Source organism: Bombina bombina, chromosome 8 (assembly GCF_027579735.1).
Source record: "Bombina bombina isolate aBomBom1 chromosome 8, aBomBom1.pri, whole genome shotgun sequence".
Lineage (NCBI taxonomy): Eukaryota > Metazoa > Chordata > Amphibia > Anura > Bombinatoridae > Bombina > Bombina bombina.
The window spans coordinates 168,757,322-168,781,636 of NC_069506.1; the positions used below are offsets into that span (position 1 = coordinate 168,757,322).

The 24,315-nt window shown below is 38.5% G+C and overlaps 1 protein-coding gene across 6 annotated transcripts in view; it reads left to right on the forward strand.

Annotated features, from left to right (window-relative positions):
• Nucleotides 1-19,791, forward strand: part of LOC128638625 (galactoside alpha-(1,2)-fucosyltransferase 2) — a 425,415-nt gene extending 405,624 nt beyond the window's left edge. For 5 of the 6 annotated variants that reach the window (XM_053690693.1, XM_053690692.1, XM_053690694.1 and 2 more), the window contains one exon: nt 17,186-19,791. In XM_053690693.1, coding sequence (XP_053546668.1) covers nt 17,250-18,308 — 1,059 coding nt within the window. In that variant the 5' untranslated portion in view covers nt 17,186-17,249 and the 3' untranslated portion in view covers nt 18,309-19,791. Of the gene's footprint in view, nt 1-4,937; nt 5,063-17,185 lie in introns of those variants that run through there. The other variant, XM_053690696.1, reaches the window with a different exon arrangement.
• Nucleotides 19,792-24,315: the final 4,524 nt, after the last annotated feature.

The following is a 24,315-nucleotide window of genomic DNA, read 5'->3' on the forward strand; positions in this document are numbered from 1 at the left end:
ATAGGCTCCAATGAGAGCCTCGTTCTCATGCCGTCAGACAGGGCCAGCAATTTTAAATATATATGTATATAAATATATACATATATATCTATGTGTTAATATGTGTATCTACACATATTAACACATAAATATATATGTATATAAGCATATACATATACTTTATATTTACAGGGAACACACAGTTTCCATTGAACGCAAAGTAAAGGCACTTTTCAGTGCCATTTTTTTTTCTAACACCCCATACCCACCACTTTTAACCCCTAAAAACTACCTAGTGCAGTATTTTTTTTATGGAACAAAAATGCTAAATTTTTTTCATAAAAAACTAAAAGACCTTTTATTTTAGGGGCATTTGGGGCACTTTTAGAAAATTAACCAGAGATCTGATCTCTGGTTAATTTTTGGAGCGCTAATTGCTACCACAAGCTCACAGTAGCAATAACCAAAAATATTTACGGGCGCGTGATAAATTAGCGCTCCACTTGTAACCTGGCCGTAAAAATTTTAATACTTTAAATTTGAAGTCTCTTTATTTCATACAGTTTCTGCTAATTATGTGTTGCCTGCAATTTATACAGAGAGTTCACAAAAAGTGCAATGGATATTTTTCTTAGGCCACACTTTTAGATGTATGTTAACGACTGAACTGCAACCCTCAGCGTATTGAGACCCTTACGGGTGAATAGCCGCGCTTTACAAGAACCCGATAGAATAGAATAGACTGTTATTTTAAATTGGGGTAGAAGAAACCAATGTAAAAATGAAGTTATGTTTATATCTTTTTGCTTCTTACACCAATCACTATCCAAACCATTACTGACAATGACTCACACAAGGGCCCTAAGGTTGCCAGGTGTCCAGTATTCAACCTGACAGTCCGGTATTTTAGTAGGCTGTCCAGTAAAATCTTCACAAAAAAACTAGACACTTTAAGGGACAGTATACACCAATTTTCTTATAACTGCATGTAATAGACACTATAAAGAAGAATATGCACAGATACTGCTCTAAAAATCTAGTATAAAACCTTTTAAAAACTTTCTTGGAAGCTCACAGTTTAGCACTGTTAATGAGGTTAGTCTCGGACACCCACTGAAAGGGGCTGGGAAAGCAAGAAGAGCAGACTCTCCCCACCTCCCCCTTCCCTGCATATGAAAAGACAGATTACATAAACAGGAGCCTGCAGGAGTCTGTAAACGTGTGTATACATCTGGCACTGTGGGGCTTGGCTAGGAGTCTTAAAATCATCACAATGTTCTTAAAAATAAGCAAAACTATACATTTTTATAAAAATACTACCAGATGGGCTATATAAATGGATCATCTACAAAACATTTATGTAAAGAAAAATGTAGTGTACAATATCCCTTTAAATGTCCTGTATTTTTAAAGTCCCCTTTTGTGTCAGCTTAATGTAAAGGGTCACTTATGCCTCTATGTAATATATGGGCCAATAAGAAGGAACATTGTGCATTTTATATTATATGAGTTACGGGCAGCCATAGGGGTGTTAAATAACTGCACTGTATGCGCGTGTGCTGCTGGCAATCAGAGTGGTCAAATCAATGCTGTGTATGTGTGTTCCTGGCAACCAAGGACTACTTAGTTGTGAAAAATATACACAGTTGTATTAAAGGTGGAGCTTTTAGGTGGACTTTGTGTGACCCCACCTACCACCCGTGCCCAGAACCTATAGGTTGTTCAGCATTTTTATGGGGTAGAACTGGCAACCCTACCAAAGGGGTAACTTTGTACAGTTCTAGACACATCATGGTTCATATGCTTTATCTCCTTTATCTATGTTTACAAGCGTAACATACAGATTCCAAATCATTTTGACACTACTCCCTTCACCTCAGTCATGTTTTCCTGGACAGTTATGAGTTATATATGCTGCAGGGTGTGCAGAGTGGATCAGGCACGCATTGTGCCTCTGGACAGCACACAGTGCTGCTGCACAACACTATTCATGTTCCTCCCTACACACACTGTGACTGCACCATGTGTAACTTATAACTGTCAAGAAAAACATGGCTGAGGTGGCAACCCTACTTTGAGCCTTCCCAGCTGTTATTCCCTACATTTCTTGGACTCTAAGTGGCGCACAGATTCTTCAGCTAGCCTTTCCAGAGCTCCTGCGGAATGCTAACTTATTTTTTATTTTTTTGTGAACTCTTTAATCAACTGCATCTGATTTGAAGGGTTTTTGGACTATGATGGCCCTAAATCACTGGTTTTCAAACCTGTCCTCAGGCCTCCCTAACAGGCCACATTTTGAGGATATCTGAACTGGAGCACAGGTGAAATAATCAGCTGCTTAGTATACATGGTTATTTTACCCGCTCTCACCCAAGGTAATCCTGAAAGTCTGGTCTGTTGGGGAAGCCTGATGACAGGATTGAAAACCAGTGCCCTAAACTCATCAGCTCCAGAGCTGAATTTATAGTATGGACTATGCTGTTTTTTCTTAAAATCTAGCCTGTTGGTGGGTCCTAAGGACTGCAGCCAGGAAACTATTCTAACAAAAAAATTCCCTGGCTCAGGTGCAATAAATCACCAGTGAGAAACCACAAGCATAATACACACATAGCCACCAAGCCACCAGCCACAGGACTTTTATTCTTGGGGAACAGCACACGAGTGCGCCTGGTATATGCACCTTTAAAGGGTCATGATACCCAAATGTTGAAACACTTGAAAGTGATGCATCATAGCTGTAAAAAGCTGACTAGAAAATATCACCTGAACATCTCTATGTAAAAAAGATATTTTACCTCAAAAATTCTTCATTAGCCACATCCCATTGTAAAGGACTTCTACGCAGCAGTATGTCTGTCCCGGGACAGCTAACGGATTGAGCCTCGTGAACTCTCATGTTATTTTCCTATTCAGTTTAAGGAAGTTTACTATGAAATCTCATGAGAGTTAAGTAAAATATCATGAGATCACAGTAAAAGAGTTCATGACCTCAGCACTGTTGATGCTGATTGGCTACAGTTTATTTTTTCATTTTTTTATTTTTGTTTACCTGCAGCTGGGCAGTAACTGAATTATAACTTTTTACAAAGAACTTACTCTGCTGAGCTGAGAAAGTTGTGAGGTAAAATATCTTCCTTTTTTACATAGAGATTGTCAGGTGATATTTTCGTGTCAGATTTTTACAGTTATACTGCATCAGTTTCAAGTGATTTAGCATATGAGTATTATGTCCCTTTAACTATGTGTTTATTCCATTCTGTAAGGGTTAAAGGGACAGTAAACCTTAAAAATAATGTTATATAATTCTGCAAATAGTTCAGAATTATATAACATTATATTTGCCAAACTTTGTAAATCATAATATTGCCTTTTTATTTTGTAAAAATACCGCTGTTTTACAGACCCGCTCTCTGTACTCTGCTGAGCGGGTCTGTTGTTTTTACTGAGCGCATCGGGCCAGCTGTATAGTCACAGCCTGGCCTGACCGCGCCATTAGACACAGTGCAGCTCGACAGTCAGACAGAGCGGGAGCGAGCTGCACTGTGTCTAATGGCGCGGTCGGGCCGGGTTGTGACTATACGGCTGGCCCAATGCGCTCAGTAAAAACAACAGACCCGCTCAGCAGAGTACAGAGAGCAGGTTGTAAAACAGCTGTATTTTTACAACATAAAAAAGGCAATATTATGATTTACAAAGTTTGGCTAATATAATGTTGTATAATTCTGCACTATGTGCAGAATTATATAACATTATTTTTAAGGTTTACTGTCCCTTTAAATACACAGTAAAAAGCACCCATTTAAAAGTAAAATGTTGCAATAAATTCCAGCATTTATTATTACAATGTCATGTCCTTTAGAATTGATTTATTAAATGAACTTCCCTCAGTAACCTATTTATTTCCCTTTAACCCTTTTGTGTCAGGGCTAAAGTGCCTACATCGGAAAAACTGTTCCGATGTAGACAAATTAAAACCACGCAATCGTGCACATGATCGCGAGATTTCAATTATTGGATTGCGTCTGGAGGGCGTCCCTACAACCCTAGGAACACCCTCCAGACCGCGATCAAATACTGACAGCACAGAAGGCTTCAGGACAGCCGTTCTAATCCGTCATAACTGCTTTAAAGCCCAGTCTAATTATGACGGAATAGAACGGCATAACGGCTTTAAAAGGTTAACTCCTAGATGTTGACTTTTGTCTCAATGAATTTCCTTGGTATAAAAAAAATCTCTTTATAATTCCTTATATGGGCCCTGGATGTAAGAATCTCTTACTTGTACAAAAATAAGCTCATTTCTACTAGCCTTATCTTATAGCGCATCCAGGCCATTCCTTAAAGGGACAGTAAACACTTTGAGATGGTAAAATAAATTATTTTATATATATATATATATATATATATAAATAAATAAACTTTGCAATATACTTTCCCTATTTATTTTGTCCCCTTTTCCTGTAATTCCATTCTGAAATTGTGAGCTTTTCAGTTGCTGTTAGAAATGGAAGAGAAAAACACTGTTATATTCCACACAGCCATTGGCTGCACACTCTAGTGACCTATTTATAACTGTCCCTAGTTGGCTACAGCTGAAAAGGTAACCTAACTTACAACATGGCAGCTCCCATTTTTTTACAGGCACTAAAACTTTATACATATTTTGTCAATATTTAAACAGTTAATGAAATTTTGAAAAATACATCTACATTTTATTCTCAGACTAATCTTTTCTTTGAATGCATCATCCTATCTAGCATTTATTTAGTCCCTTTAACTTTGTTGCTGATGCGATTTCAGAATTTATGATCCTGGTTTCTGAAGCAAAGATGTTGGCTGATGTGTGTGTAAGCTGTCTGCACTGCAGCTCCTAAGCTACAAACAGTACAATGCGTACTCATAAAGCCGTCAGCAAAGAAAATAACATCTGCTACGTGCTTTATTCTGGGTGTGGTAGCCATGCCTATTCATCGACAAAAACTTGCTTTATATATGATGTATTTTTGATCTGAATAGATACCTGTCATTGTTATGCTCTCACTGCATTCTCTGTTCTTGACGATTTAACTTCCTCACGGACAACGTAAGTTCTCATGCTCAGAAATAGCCAAAGGGTTTTATTATAGTATAGTGCAGTAAAAAGACCTGCATTTTTTTTTTGTTACAAATGAATTGCTACAGCAATGTAAGCAATTCAAAATAATAGCATATGTGTACAAGTTCTGAATGACTGGTCAGTATGATATTTTGTGAATTGAAAGGAATGTAGAACTGTATTATTCTGGCACTGCAAGCTAAATCTAACATATCTAAATATGCAGCTATAGTTTGTCAAACTGTTCAATGTTAAAGGGACATGAAACCCAAACATTTTCTTTCATGATTCAGAAAGAGAATACAATTTTAATCAACTTTCATATTTGCTTCTATTATCTAATTTGCTTCATTCTCTTGATATCCTTTGTTGAAAGGGATATCTAGATAGGCTTAGTAGCTGCTGATTGGTGGCTGCACATAGATGCCTCATTTGATTGGCTCACCCATGTGCATTGCTATTTCTTCAACAAAGGATATCTAAAGAATGAAGCAAATTAGACAATAGAAGTAAAGTGGAATGTTGTTTAAATTTGTATTCTCTATTTGAATCATAAAAGGACAATTTTGGGTTTCATGTCCCTTTAAGCCCTGTTTTTCAGAGTTTGTAATTTTAGATTGTAGGAATTAAAGGGATATGAAACCCCAACATTTTCTTTCGTGTTTCAGATAGAGCATGCAGTTTTAAACAACTTTTCAATCGATTTCTATTATCTAACCTGCTTTGTTCGCTAGGTATCCTTTGTTAAAAAAACATACCAAGGTAGGCTCAGGAGCAGCAATGCAGTACTAGGAGCTAGCTGCTAATTGGTGGCAGTACACATATGCCTCGTTGTTGGCTCACCTGATGTGTTCAGCTATCTACTAATAGTGCAATGTTGCTCCTTCAACAAAGGATAACAGAATAATTAATTAAATGTTTTAATAGAAGTAAATTTGAAAGTTGTTTATAATTGTATGCTCTTTGTGAATCATGAAAGAAACATTTTGGGCTAGATTACAAGTGGAGCGCTAAATTATTGTTTATTGGAGTGCAGTAAATAACCAGCCATTAAAATTACTGGTTATTGCTACTGCAAGCTCACAGTAGCAATTAGTCAGACCTCTGGTTCATTTTCAAAATATCCCCCGATTGCCTTCAAAATAAAGTGTATTGTAGGTTTTTATAAAAAAAACAAAAAAAAACAAAAAAAACTCAAGAATGCAGTTTTAGAGGTTAAAGTTAGTGGGTGTGGGGTGTTAGAAAAAATCGGCACTGAAAAATACCTTTACATTGCGGTCTATTGGGACTGTGTGTTCCCTGTAAATATATATGTATATGAATGTACACATTTATATGCTAATATACATATATTAACATAAATATATATGTGTATATTCATATACATATATATTTAAATCTGCTGTCAATCGCTGTGCGACTTACTCCCTTTGATGCGCTAGGTTCTCATGCCATGTCTCATGGCATGAGAACGAGGCTCCAATTGGAGCCTATGGAAGCACGCTTGCTTCCGTGCAATGCGAATGCAAGGTCGTGTTTTTATTGCACCTGTGTGCACCTATATTGCGCTGAATCATGAAAGAAAATGTTTGGGTTTCATGTCCCTTTAACATTGAACAGTTTGACAAACTATAGCTGCATATTTAGATATGTTAGATTTAGCTTGCATCGCCAGAATAATACAGTTCTACACCCCTTTTCAAATACTAAGCAAATAACGCTTTTGCGAAAGAAATATTTTGCGCTCCACTTGTAATCTAGCCCTTTGTGTTTTAATTTCCCTTTAATATCTTTGAAAGTTTGCAATTTTATGGACACAAAAAGTGACTGGAAATGTTGAAAATCTGAAGTAAATGGTTTGAATATTTTTGACTTTATTAAAGGGACACTAAACCCAAATTTTTTATTTCATGATTCAGATAGAGCACACAATTTTAAGCAACTTTCCAATTTACCCATTTTATCAATTTTTCTTCGTTCTCTTGCTATCTTTATTTGAAAAGCAGGAATTTGATGCATAGGAGCCGGTCTATTTTTGGTTGAGAACCTGGGTTATGCTTGCTTATTGGTGGGTAAATCTAAGCCTCCAATAAGCAAGCGCTATCCATGGTGATGCTGAACCTAAAATGGGCTGGCTGCTATGATTTACATTCCTGCTTTTAAAATAAAGATAGCAAGAGAATGAAGAAAAATTGATAATAGGAGTAAATTAGAAAGTTGCTTAAAATTGCATGCTCTATCTGAATCTTGAAGGAAAAATTTTGGGTTCAGTGTCCCTTTAAGTGTTGATAAAACGCCTTTGCAAAATAAATTTATTTTTGTAATTTTCAAAGTTTTGCAAATCAAAAGATGGCCAGGGATATCCCTCTGAAAATGCTTGGGGGAAAAATGTTCCTGATCTCTTTGTTGTGGGTAGTTAAGAGTAGATTTAAATGAGCTTGTGCTTTGATCTAACTAATCACTGTGTAGAATGTTTCAGAATTAGAAGCTTTTCAGAGGTATTTTGCAGCGTAACAAAACGAAAGTACATTGCAATGTTGTTTTATTTTCCACAGTTAAATCTTTTACATTGGGATTAAATGCTGTCAAAGATGCAGTCTTACTTTAAAAAAAAAAAAAAGAAGATAATGTAGATGTTAATTATTTTCTTCAATGTACATTTACAGTGCGCTCATAAGAATTTGTTATTAACCTTTAAAGAGCAAATATGACACAATGTGCTTGGCTGTGAGAAAATATTGAAAGGGTTTGCTAAACTAGGGAGAGATTACATATGTGAAGCAGGCTTCAGCGCAATTGCTGAAACCCACGCCGCCCGTAATTTCACCTCGCACAGCGGGGTATTACATAAACCCCGCCTGCAGTTCATAAAGAGCCAAAAGTTGGATAAACTAGCGATGTCCAGAAATGAGCGTAAATACACATTTCTGGAGTCGCCAGTGATTTACGGCACTTTAGAAACTGCCGGCGCTTAAGAAAATAAAAAAAAAATATAAAATCTCCCGTAAAAGTCTAACCTGCCTTCCAAAAAAAAAAACCAGACACATAAAACCCCTATATCCCCTATCAAACCCACATCGGAACTAAAATAAATGATAAAAGTATTAACCCCTAAACCGACAACCCCCCACAACGCAATATGCCTAATTAAACTATTAACCTCTAATCCACAATTCACCCACATCGAGATCTACCTAATAAATGTATTAACCCCTAATCCGCCATTCACCCACATCGCAATAAACCTAATAAAGTATATTAACCGCTAATTCGCCATTAACCCACATCACAATAAACCTAATAAATTATATTAACCCCTAATCCTCCATTTACCCACATTGCAATAAACCTAATAAAGTATATTAACCCCTAATCCACCATTAACCCACATCACAACAAACCTAATAAAACTATTAACCCCTAATCAGCCAAACCCACACAATGCAATAATCCTAATAAATCTATTAACCCCTAATCCGCCAACACCCCAGAACGCGAATAACTAATTAAATTACTAAGCCCCCTAATTTAACACCCCCTAAATTAGTTTCAAACAAGTTTCAAACAATTAAAATAAAAAAGCTAACATTACTTAAAAATAAAAAAACCTAAATTTAAATTAATCTAAGATTACAAAAAATAAAAAAAGTCTAGCATTACATAAAATAATAATCCAGATTATCGAAAATTAAAAAGCCCCCTAAAATAAAAACACCCCCTAATCTAATGCTAAACTACCAATATCCCTTAAAAGGGCCTTTTTGTAGGGCATTGCTCTAAATTAAAGAGGTCTTTTCCTAAAAATAATACTAAGTCCCCCCTCTAACAGTAAAACTCCCCACCCACCAAACCCCCCAAAATAAAAAACCTAACACTAAAAAATCCTAAACTACCCATTGCCCCTAAAGACCCCCTAATCTAATGCTAAACTACCAATATCCCTTAAAAGGGCCTTTTGTAGGGCATTACTCTAAATTAAAGAGGTCTTTTCCTAAAAATAATACTAAGTCCCCCCTCTAACAGTAAAACTCCCCACCCACCAAACCCCCCAAAATAAAAAAACCTAACACTAAAAAATCCTAAACTACCCATTGCCCCTAAAGGGGCATTTGTATGGGCATTGTCCTTAAAAGGACATTCAACCCTTTTACTGCCCTTAAAAGGGCATTCAGCTCTTTTAAGAGTGCCCAGAAATCCCTAATCTAAAAAAAAAAAAAAAAAAACACCAAAAAAAAAAACACACAACCTAAGTCTTACCCCCAAAATATGTACTCACTGTTCCTGAAGTCCGGAGGAGAAGGTCCTGTTCCATGTGGTGAAGTCTTTTTCCAAGCGGCTGGCATCTTCTTCCAAGCAGGAACCTCTTCCTTCTTCATCCAGGACCAAGCCGGCGCGGAGCGGAGATTTCAGTAGCTCTCATCCTATTGGCTGATTTGAATTTGAAGAATAAATTCAGCCAATAGGAATGCAAGGGACGCCATTTTTAAACCGTACCTCGAATTCACTATTCATTGTATGGTGGTGACCATACTAAGAGGATCCTCCACGCTCCATGGTTCTGCGGTCGCCGCTCCTGCTTTGCGCTCATCTCCGCTCCGGCTTGGTCCTGGATGAAGAAGGAAGAGGTCCTTACATGGAAGAAGGGCAGTAAAAGAGCTGAATGCCCTTTTAAGGGCAATGCCCATACAAATGCCCCTTTTGGGGCAATGGGTAGTTTAGGATTTTTTAGTGTTAGGTTTTTTATTTTGGGGGGTTTGGTGGGTGGGGGGAACTTAGTATTTTTTTTAAGGAAAAGTGCTGTTTAACTTAGGGCAATGCCCTACAAAATGCTCTTTTAAGGGCTATTTGTAGTTTAGCATTAGATTAGGGGGTGTTTTTATTTTAGGGGGCTTTTTTATTTTCATACGGCTAGATTTAGAGTTTGGCGTTAGCCGTCAAAACCTGCGTTAGAGGCTCCTAACGCTGGTTTTGGGCTACCGCTGGTATTTATAGTCAGTCAGGAAAGGGTCTAACGCTCACTTTGCAGCCGCGACTTTTCCATACCGCAGATCCCCTTACGTCAATTGCGTATCCTATCTTTTCAATGGGATCTTTCTAACGCTGGTATTAAGAGTCGTGGCTGAAGTGAGCGTTAGAAATCTAACAACAAAACTCCAGCCGCAGAAAAAAGTCAGTAGTTAAGAGCTTTCTGGGCTAACGCCGGTTTATAAAGCTCTTAGCTACTGTGCTCTAAAGTACACTAACACCCATAAACTACCTATGTACCCCTAAACCGAGGCCACCCCACATCGCCGCCACTCTATTAATTTTTTTTAACCCCTAATCTGCCGCTCCGTACACCGCCGCAACCTACATTATCCCTATGTACCCCTAATCTGCTGCCCCTAATACCGCCGACACCTACATAATATTTATTAACCCCTAATCTGCCGCCCCCGCTATCGCTGACACCTGCATATTTTTTTTAACTCCTAATCTGCCGCTCCGTACACCGCCGCAACCTACATTATACCTATGTACCCCTAATCTGCTGCCCCTAACACAGCCGAACCCTATATTATATTTATTAACCCCTAATCTGCCGCCCCCAACGTCGCCTCCACCTACCTACAATTATTAACCCCTAATCTGCCGACCGGATCTCACCGCTACTCTAATAAATGTATTAACCCCTAAAGCTAAGTCTAACCCTAACACCCCCTAACAAATATAATTTAAATCTAACTAAATAAATTAACTATTATTAAATAAATTATTCCTATTTAAAGCTAAATACTTACCTGTAAAATAAATCCTAATATAGCTACAATATAAATTATAATTATATTGTAGCTATTTTAGGATTAATATTTATTTTACAGGCAACTTTGTAATTATTTTAACCAGGTACAATAGCTATTAAATAGTTAATAACTATTTAATAGTTACCTAGTTAAAATAATTACAAAATTACCTGTAAAATAAATCCTAACCTAAGTTACAATTAAACCTAACACTACACTATCAATAAATAAATTAAATAAAATACCTACAATTATCTACAATTAAACCTAACACTACACTATCAATAAATTAATTAAATACAATACTTACAAATAAATACAATGAAATAAACTAACTAAAGTACAAAAAATAAAAAAGAACTAAGTTACAAAAAATAAAAAAATATTTACAAACATCAGAAAAATATTACAACAATTTTAAACTAATTACACCTATTCTAAACCCCCTAATAAAATAACAAAGACCCCCAAAATAAAAAATGCCCTACCCTATTCTAAAATTAAAATAGAAAAGCTCTTTTACCTTACCAGCCCTGAAAAAGGCCCTTTGCGGGGCATGCCCCAAAGAATTCAGCTCTTTTGCCTGTAAAAAAAACATACAATACTCCCCCCCCCAACATTACAACCCACCACCCACATACCCCTAATCTAACCCAACCCCCCCTTAAATAAACTTAAGCCCTTGAAGATCTCCCTACCTTGTCTTCACCACACCGGGTCCCGATCTGTCCAGAAGAGCCTCCAAAATCTTCATCCAAGCTAAAGCGGGGGCTGAAGAGTGACGTCCATCCTCCGGCTAAAGTCTGGATCCAAGCGGCGGCTAAAGAATTCCATCTTCGGGCAGAAGTCTTCATCCTATCCGGGCAGAATAGTCGATCCGGACCGGCAAACATCTTCATCCAAGCTGTATCTTCTCTGTTTTTCCATCCAATGACGACCGGCTCCATCTTGAAGACCTCCGGCGCGGATCCATCCTCTTCTTGCGACGTCCTGAGTCCAAATGAAGGTTCCTTTAAATGACGTCATCCAAGATGGCGTCCCTCAAATTCCGATTGGCTGATAGGATTCTATCAGCCAATCGGAATTAAGGTAGGAAAATTCTGATTGGCTGATGGAATCAGCCAATCAGAATCAAGTTCAATCCGATTAGCTGATCCGATCAGCCAATCAGATTGAGCTCACATTCTATTGGCTGATCGGAACAGCCAATAGAATGCGAGCTCAATCTGATTGGCTGATCGGATCAGCCAATCGGATTGAACTTGATTCTGATTGGCTGATTCCATCAGCCAATCAGAATTTTCCTACCTTAATTCCGATTGGCTGATAGAATCCTATCAGCCAATCGGAATTCGAGGGACGCCATCTTGGATGACATCATTTAAAGGAACCTCCATTCGTACTTAGGACGTCGCAAGAAGAGGATGGATCCGTGCCGGAAGTCTTCAAGATGGAGCCGGTCATCATCGGATGGAAAAACAGAGAACATGCGGCTTGGATGAAGATGTTTGCCGGTCAGGATCGACTCTTCTGCCCGGATAGGATGAAGACTTCTGCCCGAAGATGGAATTCTTTAGCCGCCGCTTGGATCCAGACTTCAGCCTGAGGATGGACGTCACTCTTCAGCCCCCACTTGGGCTTGGATGAAGATTTCGGAGGCTCTTCTGGACAGATCGGGACCCGGTGTGGTGAAGACAAGGTAGGGAGATCTTCAGGGGCTTAGTGTTAGGTTTATTTAAGGGGGGTTTGGGTTAGATTAGGGGTATGTGGGTGGTGAGTTGTAATGTTGGGGGGGGTATTGTATGTTTTTTTTTACAGGCAAAAGAGCTGAATTCTTTTGGGCATGCCCCGCAAAAGGCCCTTTTCAGGGCTGGTAAGGTAAAAGAGCTTTTCTATTTTAATTTTAGAATAGGGTAGGGCTTTTTTATTTTGGGGGTCTTTGTTATTTTATTAGGGGTCTTTGAGTAGGTGTAATTAGTTTAAAATTGTTGTAATATTTTTCAAATGTTTGTAAATATTTTTTTATTTTTTGTAACTTAGTTCTTTTTTATTTTTTGTACTTTGTTAGTTTATTTCATTGTATTTATTTGTAGGTATTGTATTTAATTAATTTATTGATAGTGTAGTGTTAGGTTTAATTGTAGATAATTGTAGGTATTTTATTTAATTTATTTATTGATAGTGAAGTGTTAGGTTTAATTGTAACTTAGGTTAGGATTTATTTTACAGGTAATTTTGTAATTATTTTAACTAGGTAACTATTAAATAGTTATTAACTATTTAATAGCTATTGTACCTGGTTAAAATAATTACAAAGTTGCCTGTAAAATAAATATTTATCCTAAAATAGCTACAATATAATTATAATTTATTTTGTAGCTATATTAGGATTTATTTTACAGGTAAGTATTTAGCTTTAAATAGGAATAATTTATTTAATAATAGTTAATTTATTTCGTTAGATTTAAATTATATTTAAGTTAGGGGGGTGTTAGGGTTAGGGTTAGACTTAGCTTTAGGGGTTAATACATTTATTATAGTAGCGGTGTGGTCCGGTCGGAAGATTAGGGGTTAATAAGTGTAGGTAGGTGGAGGCGACGTTGGGGGCGGCAGATTAGGGGTTAATAAATATAATATAGGGGTTGGCTGTGTTAGGGGCAGCAGATTAGGGGTACATAGGTATAATGTAGGTTGCGGTGGTGTACGGAGCGGCAGATTAGGGGTTAATAATAATATGCAGGGGTCAGCGATAGCGGGGCGGCAGATTAGGGGTTAATAAATATAATATAGGGGTCGGCGGTGTTAGGGGCAGCAGATTAGGGGTACATAGGGATAATGTAGGTTTCGGCGGTGTACAGAGTGGCAGATTAGGGGTTAATAATAATATGCAGGGGTCAGCGATAGCGGGGGCGGCAGATTAGGGGTTAATAAGTGTAAGGTTAGGGGTGTTTAGACTCGGGGTACATGTTAGGGTGTTAGGTGCAGAAGCTGGCCGCGTCCGTAAGCACCGCTGGTATTGAGAGTAGAAGTGGCGGTAAATATGCTCTACGCTCCCTTTTTTGGAGCTTAACGCAGCCCTTCTGTGAACTCTAAATACCAGCGGTATTTAAAAGGTGCGGGGAAAAAAAAGCACGCGTAGCTAACGCACCCCTTTGGCCGCAGAACTCTAAATCTAGCCGATAGTGATTAGGTTTAATTTTTTAATTTTTATAATTTGGTTTATTATTTTATGTAATGTTAGACTTTTTTTATTTTTTGTAATCTTAGATTAATTTAAATTTTTTTTTTTTTTCATTTTTAAGTAATGTTAGCTTTTAAATTTTAATTGTAACTTAGAATTTTTTAATTTAGGTAATTGGGGTTAATTCAGGGGTGTTAGGTTAGGGAGCTTAGTAATTTAATTAGTTATATGCGTTGTGGCTGATTAGGGGTTAATAGATTTATTAGGATTATTGCTTTGTGTGGGTTTGGCGGATTAGGGGTTAATAGTTTTATTCGTTTTTGCGATATGGGTTATTGGCGGGTTAGGGGTTAATATACTTTATTAGGTTTTTTTGCAATGTGAGTTAATGGCGGATTAGGGGTTCATATACTTTATTAGTTATTGCGGTGAGGGATTGCGGTTGACATGTAGATAGATATTGCGCATGCGTTAGGTGTTAGTTAATATTTTCAGGCAGTTACGGGAGTTACGGTACCCACATACTCAGCGCAAGGCTTGCTGTGCCTGACTAAGTGTGGCAAGGTGAAAATAAAATAAAATATCTCCATTTTCGCTGTGTAAGTCCTTACGCTGAATATATGATGTTGATTTGCAACGTGGTTCTATGTTAGCTTATGGGAGTAAAAATTGCGGCCGAAGGGTGAAATATACGTGCCGCATTTATATGCGGCGCTGTATATGTGATACCAAAACTGCGTAAAAAACCGGCGTTGCTGGCTTTTTCGGGCGACACCACATATGTAATCTTGCCCCTAGTCTAAGACTATAGCCCTGATATTCAAAAGTTCTCCAGCTTGGAGAGAAATTGCAGTTTATACTTCACAGGGACTGAACATTCAAAAGAAAAAGTGTGTAACTCTCCAGCACTGCAAGATCTCTCTCATTTCTATATATGAATGAGAGACAAGTCCAATGCAATACAGCAGTGCGTGATATGAGAGTTTTATTACACTTCTGTGTTACTTTAACAAATTAGGATCATACTGAACTGGGGAATTCACCAGTTTTGTGAAATGTTCTAAGCATTTTAAACAAGCTGGTCTCACTAATTTGTCTCACCAGCTGTATGCAGGTGAACTTTGGTCGAAATTCACAATATACTTATTTTAACTAACAGAGCAGTAATATATACTAAATTATAGACAAAAGCAAGTTGAGTTGTAGTGAAAAAAATCTGTTTAATTTGGAATTGATGCAAACAGAGCATTTATATCAGCCCCAGAGGTTCTCCAGGTACCTTCTCTCTCCCATGTGAGATTTTGTATCCCAGAGAGTTTCATTACTTTCTATGGAAGGCGCCTCTCATTTCTCTGGGATTTCCAGGTTCCTCCTATTTTCTTAGAAAATTCATTGAGTTCTGCCTCTGTGAAGTGTGCTTTATAATAAGAATTTGTAAAATCACAATCCTAAATACACTGCCATACACAAAATAAAATCTAAAATAGAAAGTGCAAAGTTTAAATGTAATAAAATTTAATCGGAAGTGTAAAGTTATATAAAATAGAAAGCACAAAGTGTAAATGCAACAGAACTGTCATGTCATGCAGTGCTAAATTGCACTGAGCTTGTCTCTCTTTCACATACAGAAATGCAGGAAATGCCACTTGGAGAAATAAAGCAAAATTGCATCTGCCTTTTGAAAATTTCACTAGGGATCTCGCAGAGCTGAAGGATCATTTTAGAATATCTCACCTGAGCAGAGATATATAATATCCCTAACTGACCTTAGCAGAATATATAAGGAACAGGCTTTTAAACCCAAGCAAGCATAGCTTACAACATGGTAGTGCCCATTACTTTATGGAGGCTAGAACCTTACACACATTACTTCTATATTTAAACAACTAATATTATTTTTAAACATAGATCTAGATATATATGAATATATCATTATTGTACTTATTCAATATATATGAATATATCATTATTGTACTTATTCAATATATATGAATATATCATTATTGTACTTATTCAATATATATGAATATATCATTATTCAAAATCAAGAGAAATTGCTTGAGGGCCGTTGTATAATCCTGACATCCGGGAGGCAGAGTACTCTGCCTCCCGGATGTCAGGATTATGCAACGGTCCTCAAGCTGGGTGATGCCATTTGACAAAGGTGTCTGTGGACACCGAAACATAATGGGACTATGCTTTTAACTTTTTTTCAATAAAAGTAATTTTTTACTTAAATCCAGTGCTGTCTTTGCTCTGGACTATATATATATATGGGCCTATTTATTATGGTGCGAGCGGACATGATCCGATATAGCGGAACATGTCTGCTGCACATCGATAAATGCTGACAGCATACACTGTCAGCATTTATCATTGCACCAGCAGTTCTTGTGAACTTCTGGTGCAATACTGACCCCTGCAGATTTGCGGCCAATCGGCTGCTAGCGGGGATGTCAATCAACCCAATCGTATTCGATCAGGTTGATTTCTGTCCTCCGCCTCAGAGCAGGCGGACAGGTTATGGAGCAGTGGTCTTTAGTGCATCAACATTTAATATTTTGTGTATTTTGTCGCAAACTTGCCACCTTTTTTTAGTTTACAAGAAGAAACAGTGAGATCTGTAGGGCGGACATGTTTACATAATTGTGCAGAGATTTGAGAGATTTCACACACACCCATGGAACGCCCATGTTCAGCCCATTTTACACTAAAACAAAAATTATGCTTTGAATTTTGTAAGTATGAATTTCTATTTCTATGTGTTTTTTGCACATCTAGTGATTTGCTCTGTGCATATTTAATAGATTTGTTCCTGTGTAAGTTACATACAAATTTTACGTTTTTGATGAACAATTTTGTTTATAATTGTGCACGTTTCTAATGTATACATCTCCTTCCCATATGAAAATGCAGTATGCACCCCATAGCGAGACAGCCTTAGAATCTCACCAGCCAGAGTCCTTTAGATAATCGGGCCCCGAGCAAGAGACTTTATGCTACTATTTCAGCACACCTTGAGTAGATATCTGTATGTACCATGTGTGCTGAATACATATATAGTCATGTTTCTATTTGTACTTTGTGTTTTTATTGTACTTTATATACTCACATGCTATTTTTTGTTCTTTTGTGATTTTTTTCTAGAGGCATTAGTTTCTTTAAAAAAGGAGCGTTATGAGCTGTTTTGAGATACACAGATTTAGAAAAGATGGAGATTACCAACAAGAAAAAGAAGATACTTCTCTTTGCTACCGTCTTCCTAGCCATCATAACTTTCTCAGTGCTTTACAAGTTACAATTGGGCACTCGTTTTTTGTATTTTCCCTCTAGTATACCAGTAACCCTTATCTGCTATAATCGGAATAACCAACCTAACACAGACGTGAGTGAAATTGATGCATCTGAAAAATGTAAGCATGACACTGGAATCTGGACTGTCAGACCTGATGGGAGGTTGGGTAATCAGATGGGCGAATATGCAACTTTGTTAGCATTGGCAAGGGCAAATGGCCATCAAGCCTACATCCTCCAAGACATGCACAATTACCTTGCACCTATATTTAAGATCACCCTACCTGTTTTGCATAATAATGTGGCTCATTCTATTTCATGGAAAGAATACTGGATACATGATTGGATGTCAGAGGAGTATAATCATATTGAAGGAAATTATGTAAAAATCACTGGTTATCCTTGTTCATGGACCTTCTTCCATCACCTTCGTGATGAGATTAGACGAGAATTTTCTATACATGACTACCTGAAGAACGAAGCTAATGCCGTGTTACAAAATATTAAAGGTGATCGTAAAAATGTGACTTTTGTTGGAGTACATGTCAGAAGGGGTGACTATGTTAATGTGATGCCTAATGTATGGAAAGGTGTCATTGCAGATAAAGCTTATTTGGATAAAGCTATGAACTATTTCCGTAACAAGTATGAGAATCCAATTTTTATAGTGGCCAGCAATGGGATGGATTGGTGCAAGAAAAACATTGATAATTCTAAGGGAGATGTTTTCTTCTCTGGTGATGGAAATGAGTCAACCCCTGGTAAAGACTTTGCTCTCTTGACTAGCTGCAACCATACCATTATGACAATTGGAACCTTTGGCTTCTGGGCAAGTTATCTAGTAGGGGGGGAAAGCATTTACCTCACAAATTTTACCTTACCAGAATCAGAATTTCTGAAAGTTTTTCATTATGATGCAGCTTTTCTGCCCGAATGGATCGGGATTGCTGCAGACCTTTCACCTCTCAGACACTGAAGATAAAACTTGAACAGCCAATGCTGCCTCTGTCACTTAAATATTAAGGCTATGAATGATTTGACTATTTATGATACTTCTTATTGTTTTCTAATTAAAAATGTTGGTGAAAACTCAAGGTTAACAAGCCAAAAAACTGTAAAACTGCTATTTATTTTTTAAAATTTCAGCTTGTGAGCAGTTGTACACACTGCCCATTAGTTAGTTTATGATATGTAAAGAGAAAAAATGCTGTTATTTTGTAAAGTCTTATTACCTGCTCAGGTCTGAAGAGATAAGATGTTTTTGATCATTTAGCACTCGTTAAACCCCAGATCTCAAAGAAGCGTGAATTGCCTTTTTAAGAATGAAAACATTCTGGCTCTAATATGTCTACCTTGTAGGGTTTTGGAGCAGAAAATGTACAGGGACAGTACAGTCAACATTAAACTTTCATGATTCATATAGAACATACAATTTTAAACAACTTTCCAATTTGCTTCTTTTGTCAAATAAGATCTGTTCTCTTGGCATGCTTTGTTAAAGAATAAAGCTCCAGAGCAGCAATGAATTACTAGGAGTTAGCAATACACATCAGTTAAGCAAATGACAAGGGGCAAATCTGTACAGCATTGATACTCCTGAGCCTACCTATTCTTTTGAACAAAGGATACCAAGAGGTACAAAGCAAATTTTATAACAGAAGTAAAATGAAAAATTGTTTACAATTGCTTTCTCTATGTGAACCATGAAAAGTATAATTGTGAGTTTACTGTTCCTTTAATATAAAACCAAAAACTTACAATATTTACTTGTTACTGATAATTTGGAAACCACTTGGGAGATCAATTAATCTCTTGGTTTCTCATTAGTAACCACCACGTTTTGGAATCAAGCTGTCACTTTATCCATGTACAAGATATACTTTGTTTTCAAAACATCTGCAAATTACCAAACCAAAAACTAAGTTTGGATATTCAAACTATATGATCCAATGTTCCATTAATGTGAGATTTGTAAAGAATGTTTGTGTTACTGTATATATGCGACATACAATGACCAACAATTAATTTAACTGGCAGAATTTGTGCGAGAGCTCACTTTCTATGCATATGCAAAAAGATGTGTCACTGTACAATACAGAATACTTGATCCTTAGCAGAAACCAAAAATATATTTTCTGTCTCAGGGACTTATATGTTTACTTTTCAATAAATATTTCTGCAAAATATGAGTCACTTTAAGATTTGCCATTGTTGCAAAAAACTTTTTTCTCAAGATTGTAGCCTATGAAATTAAATGAACGGGTTATATTATTTTAGATGATATTGCTATTTTTAGATCAGATGAAGGCATTTTGTAAGATATATGACTATTTTCACTTAAAAAGAAACTTAAAAAGTCGATCAATCAGCAAATGTGCCCTTTTAAAAATATGTATATTTTTGTAAATATATTTTGTTTGTTTTGTTTTTCTACTGAAATAAAATATACAGATGTGTTACAGGTTTGCAATCTTTTGGCTACAGAGTGTTTTCACTGTAAAGATGAGATATGAAGGTATTATTATTTATTGTAAAAAAAAATCTTAACACTAAATACATTTTATAAGAATAGCAATGAGGTTATTCCCCGCCTCCCTCTAGTCATGGATGAAATCTGTTTTTCAATACATTCCAGTGCTGATGTGTTTGCACGTGTACAGTAAATCTCCTTCAGATACCTGCAGTATAGCCTAGATTCTATAATGGCAGAACCAATGATTTGAGGGAGGTGTGTGAAATGTATTTAGTGTCCCTTTAGGAGAATTTTCTTGATTAAGAAATCATTTGCAGTTTTTTCAGCTTGTTGATGTGAAGAAGAAAGATCATGCGGTATTACTTGTATAGTTCTGATGCTACTCTATATATTTATTGAATGTCCTGTCTGTACAAAGTAAAAGTTATATTAAATATGATGCCCATGTATATATTTATTAAATGCCCTGTCTGTACAAAGTGGAAGTAAAATTCTAAAAGATCAAAAGAAATCTGGTAAAAGTAAGTTGATTGGGAGGAGCACAGTGAAGTTCGGTTCTTCTGGGTGAATCGGTTCATTTCGGACGGTTCGATTAACTGAACCGGTTCATGAACCGATTCACCAGTTCAGCTACTGAACATGAGGTAGAGGCTCTACCTCATGTTCAGTAGGTGAACTGTAGAGCCGCAGATTTGCAGATCCGTTTCCTGCAGTGCTGATTCATTCCTGAATCATGAGTCACTGACTGTGTGTCGACTCCTGTGTACTGGGACTACAAGCTATCTCTATATCTAAGCTAACTATATATATAAGCTATATATATATATATATATATATATATATATCTATATATATATATATATATATATAATTTGTAGCTGTTGCTAAGTAAAAGTTAGCTTAGATATAGAGGAAGAACAACAAATTATATATATATATATATATATATATATATATATATATATAAACAAACATGGGATGCTGAATGGGTTGAACAACAAATTATATATATATATATATATATATATATATATATATATATATATAAAAAACAAACATGGGATGCTGAATGGGTTGAACAACAAATTATATATATATATATATATATATAAACAAACATGGGATGCTGAATGGGTTAATGTAAGTTGCAGTTAGGGGGTAAATGCAGGGGTCTGTTGAGAACTGCTGTGAGTGTGACCTGATATTTGAATCAGTGTACTGTTATCGATTCATTGCAAAGGAGTTACTATAGTTAACAGTACACTGAGTCGTTTGCAAACAGTTCACTTCTTTTGAATCAGTGAACTGTTAACAGACTGATTCATTGCAAACGAGTTAGCTAACAGTACACTGATTCAACAACACTGGTAATATGATCCTAGAGTGAGATTCTGCTGTGTGATTCATTGCAAAGGGGGAGTTGGCAGAAGCAGAACTCACTCTAGGATCGTATTAACAGTGCTGCTGCAGACTCAGGCAGTGTAGGGCACAATTGGGCCTGGAGCAAAGCTAAGGGTTAAAGCCATAGGGAGAGATAGGAGAAGAGGGCTGGCTAGGGAGGTTAGTTGCAACAATGTTGCATGCAAGGGAGGGGCCCACTACTCACCTTAAAAGTGGGGATCATCAGCTTCCTGGCCCTCTTCTTCCTGGAATCCGGTGCAGACGAGTTCTTTCTGTTATTGTTCAGGGTAATTCTTAATTTCTGTGAACAATGCAGCGATCCAGATGATCTAAGCTCCCTCCACAGCGCTTCCACAAGTTGGTGTTTGAGAAGCCTGGATCTGGAAAACAGAAAAAACAGATAAGTACACAGGATGACATTGAAGAGCTAGATGACATAATTCCACCTACACAGTACACTACTGAGACTAGGCCTAGTACTAGTAGAACACAGACAAACATTATGAGTCACACAGTTAGCAAGCTAGATTTACATGCAGCAAGTGAGGGGGTTGAAGGAGATGATTCAGCCTATGCATCAGTTGCAATGGCTAGGCCGGATGATCAATCAGCCTGTCTCCAAACTACTGGCCCTCAGGCTAGGCCTAAGGCTTCCAGTCCTCCTCCGGCAACACCACATGTACAGGTTGAGGCCTATGTGGAAAACACGGTATCCCCAGTAGCAAGGCCTATGTTAGACAGGGGCCCAACACGCATGGCAATCACAAACCCTGCAATAGAGTTAACGCTTGCGCAAGGCCCCTCTCTATTGTCGCCCCCTGTTAGTACCCTTCAAACAATTTTGGCCCGGCATGATGGGTCATCTGATGTGGCCATCCCGCCGGCGCAACAAGCCCCCGTTTTGCCCTTTTCAGTAGCTGGGCCCGCTTCTGTGGCCTTTCCGCCGGCGCAACAAGCCCCCGTTTTGCACGTTTCACCCCCTTGTGTGAATGTGGCTCAGCAACAAGGCTTACCTGAGGCAGCGGTCTCCTCTCTTCTGTCCGCGATTCCTCCGTCGGCAGTCTCGGCGGTGTCTTCCATCCTGGCATCATTAGTTGCGGCGATGTCCCCGTCGGGTATGCAGGCTCCTCCGTCGGGTCCTCAAGGTCCTCCGGCGGGTCTTTCGATCCTTCTCCACGCGACGCCGGTGTCCGGTCCTCCAAGCCAGGCCGCAGGTCCTCAGGGTCCAATGGTAAGTGCGCAACCGGAAGTTCCGGTCATGCGCCCATCCACTTCCGGTTCCGGTTTCAGCGTAGGGACTTCAAGGGAACGGTCGCATCCTCTGCAGCTCCGTGAAGGTGAGCATCATGAGAGGATGTCGGCCGGGGGTGGGTTATGGGGCCGAAGGGGTCCTCAGGTTCGGCAAAGGAAGGCGCCATCATGCATTACTACCAGATTGCAATTTACTGGCATGGGGTCTCATGATACACTTAGCGGGGGCATGCACAGAGGCCTTAAAAGTAGGAGGGGGGTTTCAACGAGAGCTAATAGACTAAACCCCTTGGGTAGGGGCATGTTAGCGAGAACCAGGGCGATAGTTCATCAACCAGGTTACCATTCAGGAGGGCTAACAAGTGCAATTGAACTGCAGGGTCAGCACGCCCAGGTTCAGGGACAATTTAATGTTGCGCGCTAACATAATGCTCAGGGTCAGGTTAATGCTGCGCTTCAACATAACGCTCAGGGGCAAGTTAATGTTGCGCTTCAGCATAATAGGGCAGATTCTCAGCAAAGTAGGGCAGATTCTCAGCAAAGTAGCGTAACATCACACACAGTCAGTGGCGCACCTAGCTTCACAAATGTGCACGGTCACAATATGAATGCACACGCTGTGGCACAGTTGGGGGTTTCTAGTGTGAATGCACAAGCTGATCCTCTGAGTGTTTCGGATGTGAGGGTAAGAAATGTTGCAAATGATGCTATGAATGTGATATCAACTTCACGGTCAAATGAGCTAAGGGACACTTCTGCTTCATTGGTTCAGTTACAAGGTAGCAGTGTGAATGAGGGGCATGGGACATTGGGCAAGGATTCTAGTAGGGCACGTAGCACTAGTAGTACTCTCAGTTTGTCAAGGGCAAAGGAAATAGGGCATGCAAGCATAAATACAAATACTAGGTCAGGCTTGGGTCCTATTAACCCTCCCTTTGCCGGTGTCCGTAGTGCTCGCGACCTTTTTTCTTTTTTGCAGAACAAGTGGATCCAAACATGGAACCGCAGCAAGTGGATAGGGCTTCGGCTGTTACTCCTCAGGAGCAGGGGGATGCACAGTATCGTGAAAACACGGCTAATTCCTTACAGCGAGATGATGGGGCTGTTCCTGGTCCTTCTACTTCTGGTCTGGAGTCTCAGGACAGCGCAGTGGCCATTCCTGGTAAGCCCTCTACATTTATACATGACCGACATGACCAGGTTGACTCATCCCTTTCAGAATCAGAGTGTGACAGTGACACTTCACTTGGGCTAAGGGGTAAGGGCCAAAAGCGCATGTTTGCGATGGTAAAGAAAATGTGGCAGGTAATGCAGTCAGGTGCAGTTGGGAACATGGCGCAGCTTGCGATAGGTCCTCCAGAATCTTTGCAGAGCAACACTATCACGGGGGACAAGCGTCCGCCAATTAACTTAATTCCGGAAAGGAAAGTGGCCTTACACGGCGATTCCTTCCCCTCTTACACTCCCTCCTTGCATGGTCATTTGAAGCCAAGAACCATTAGAAAAATACAGCAGGGCAAATATGTGAATATATTTGAATTATCTGCTGAAGCTTGTAGACAGCGAGAGAAAAGTGCTGACGGTACTGGACCTAAAAGGTTCAAGCGTCCTGAAACTTTTGAGGAGTGGCTAATTTGCTTTAGGGTTTTCTCCTCCTGCTACCTGGAGAAATACCAGAGCCAATGCCATGCTATCCTCAAATACACTGATAATATACATTGGATTCAGAGGAAGTTTGCTGAGGGGGCTTGGAGAGAGTATGATGCAGAGTTTCGGCAAAAGATGGCGGGTAATCCTGTGCTCACCTTTGATACAACCGACTCACATCTTTGGCAACGCCTCGGCCCGCAGGGGTCAC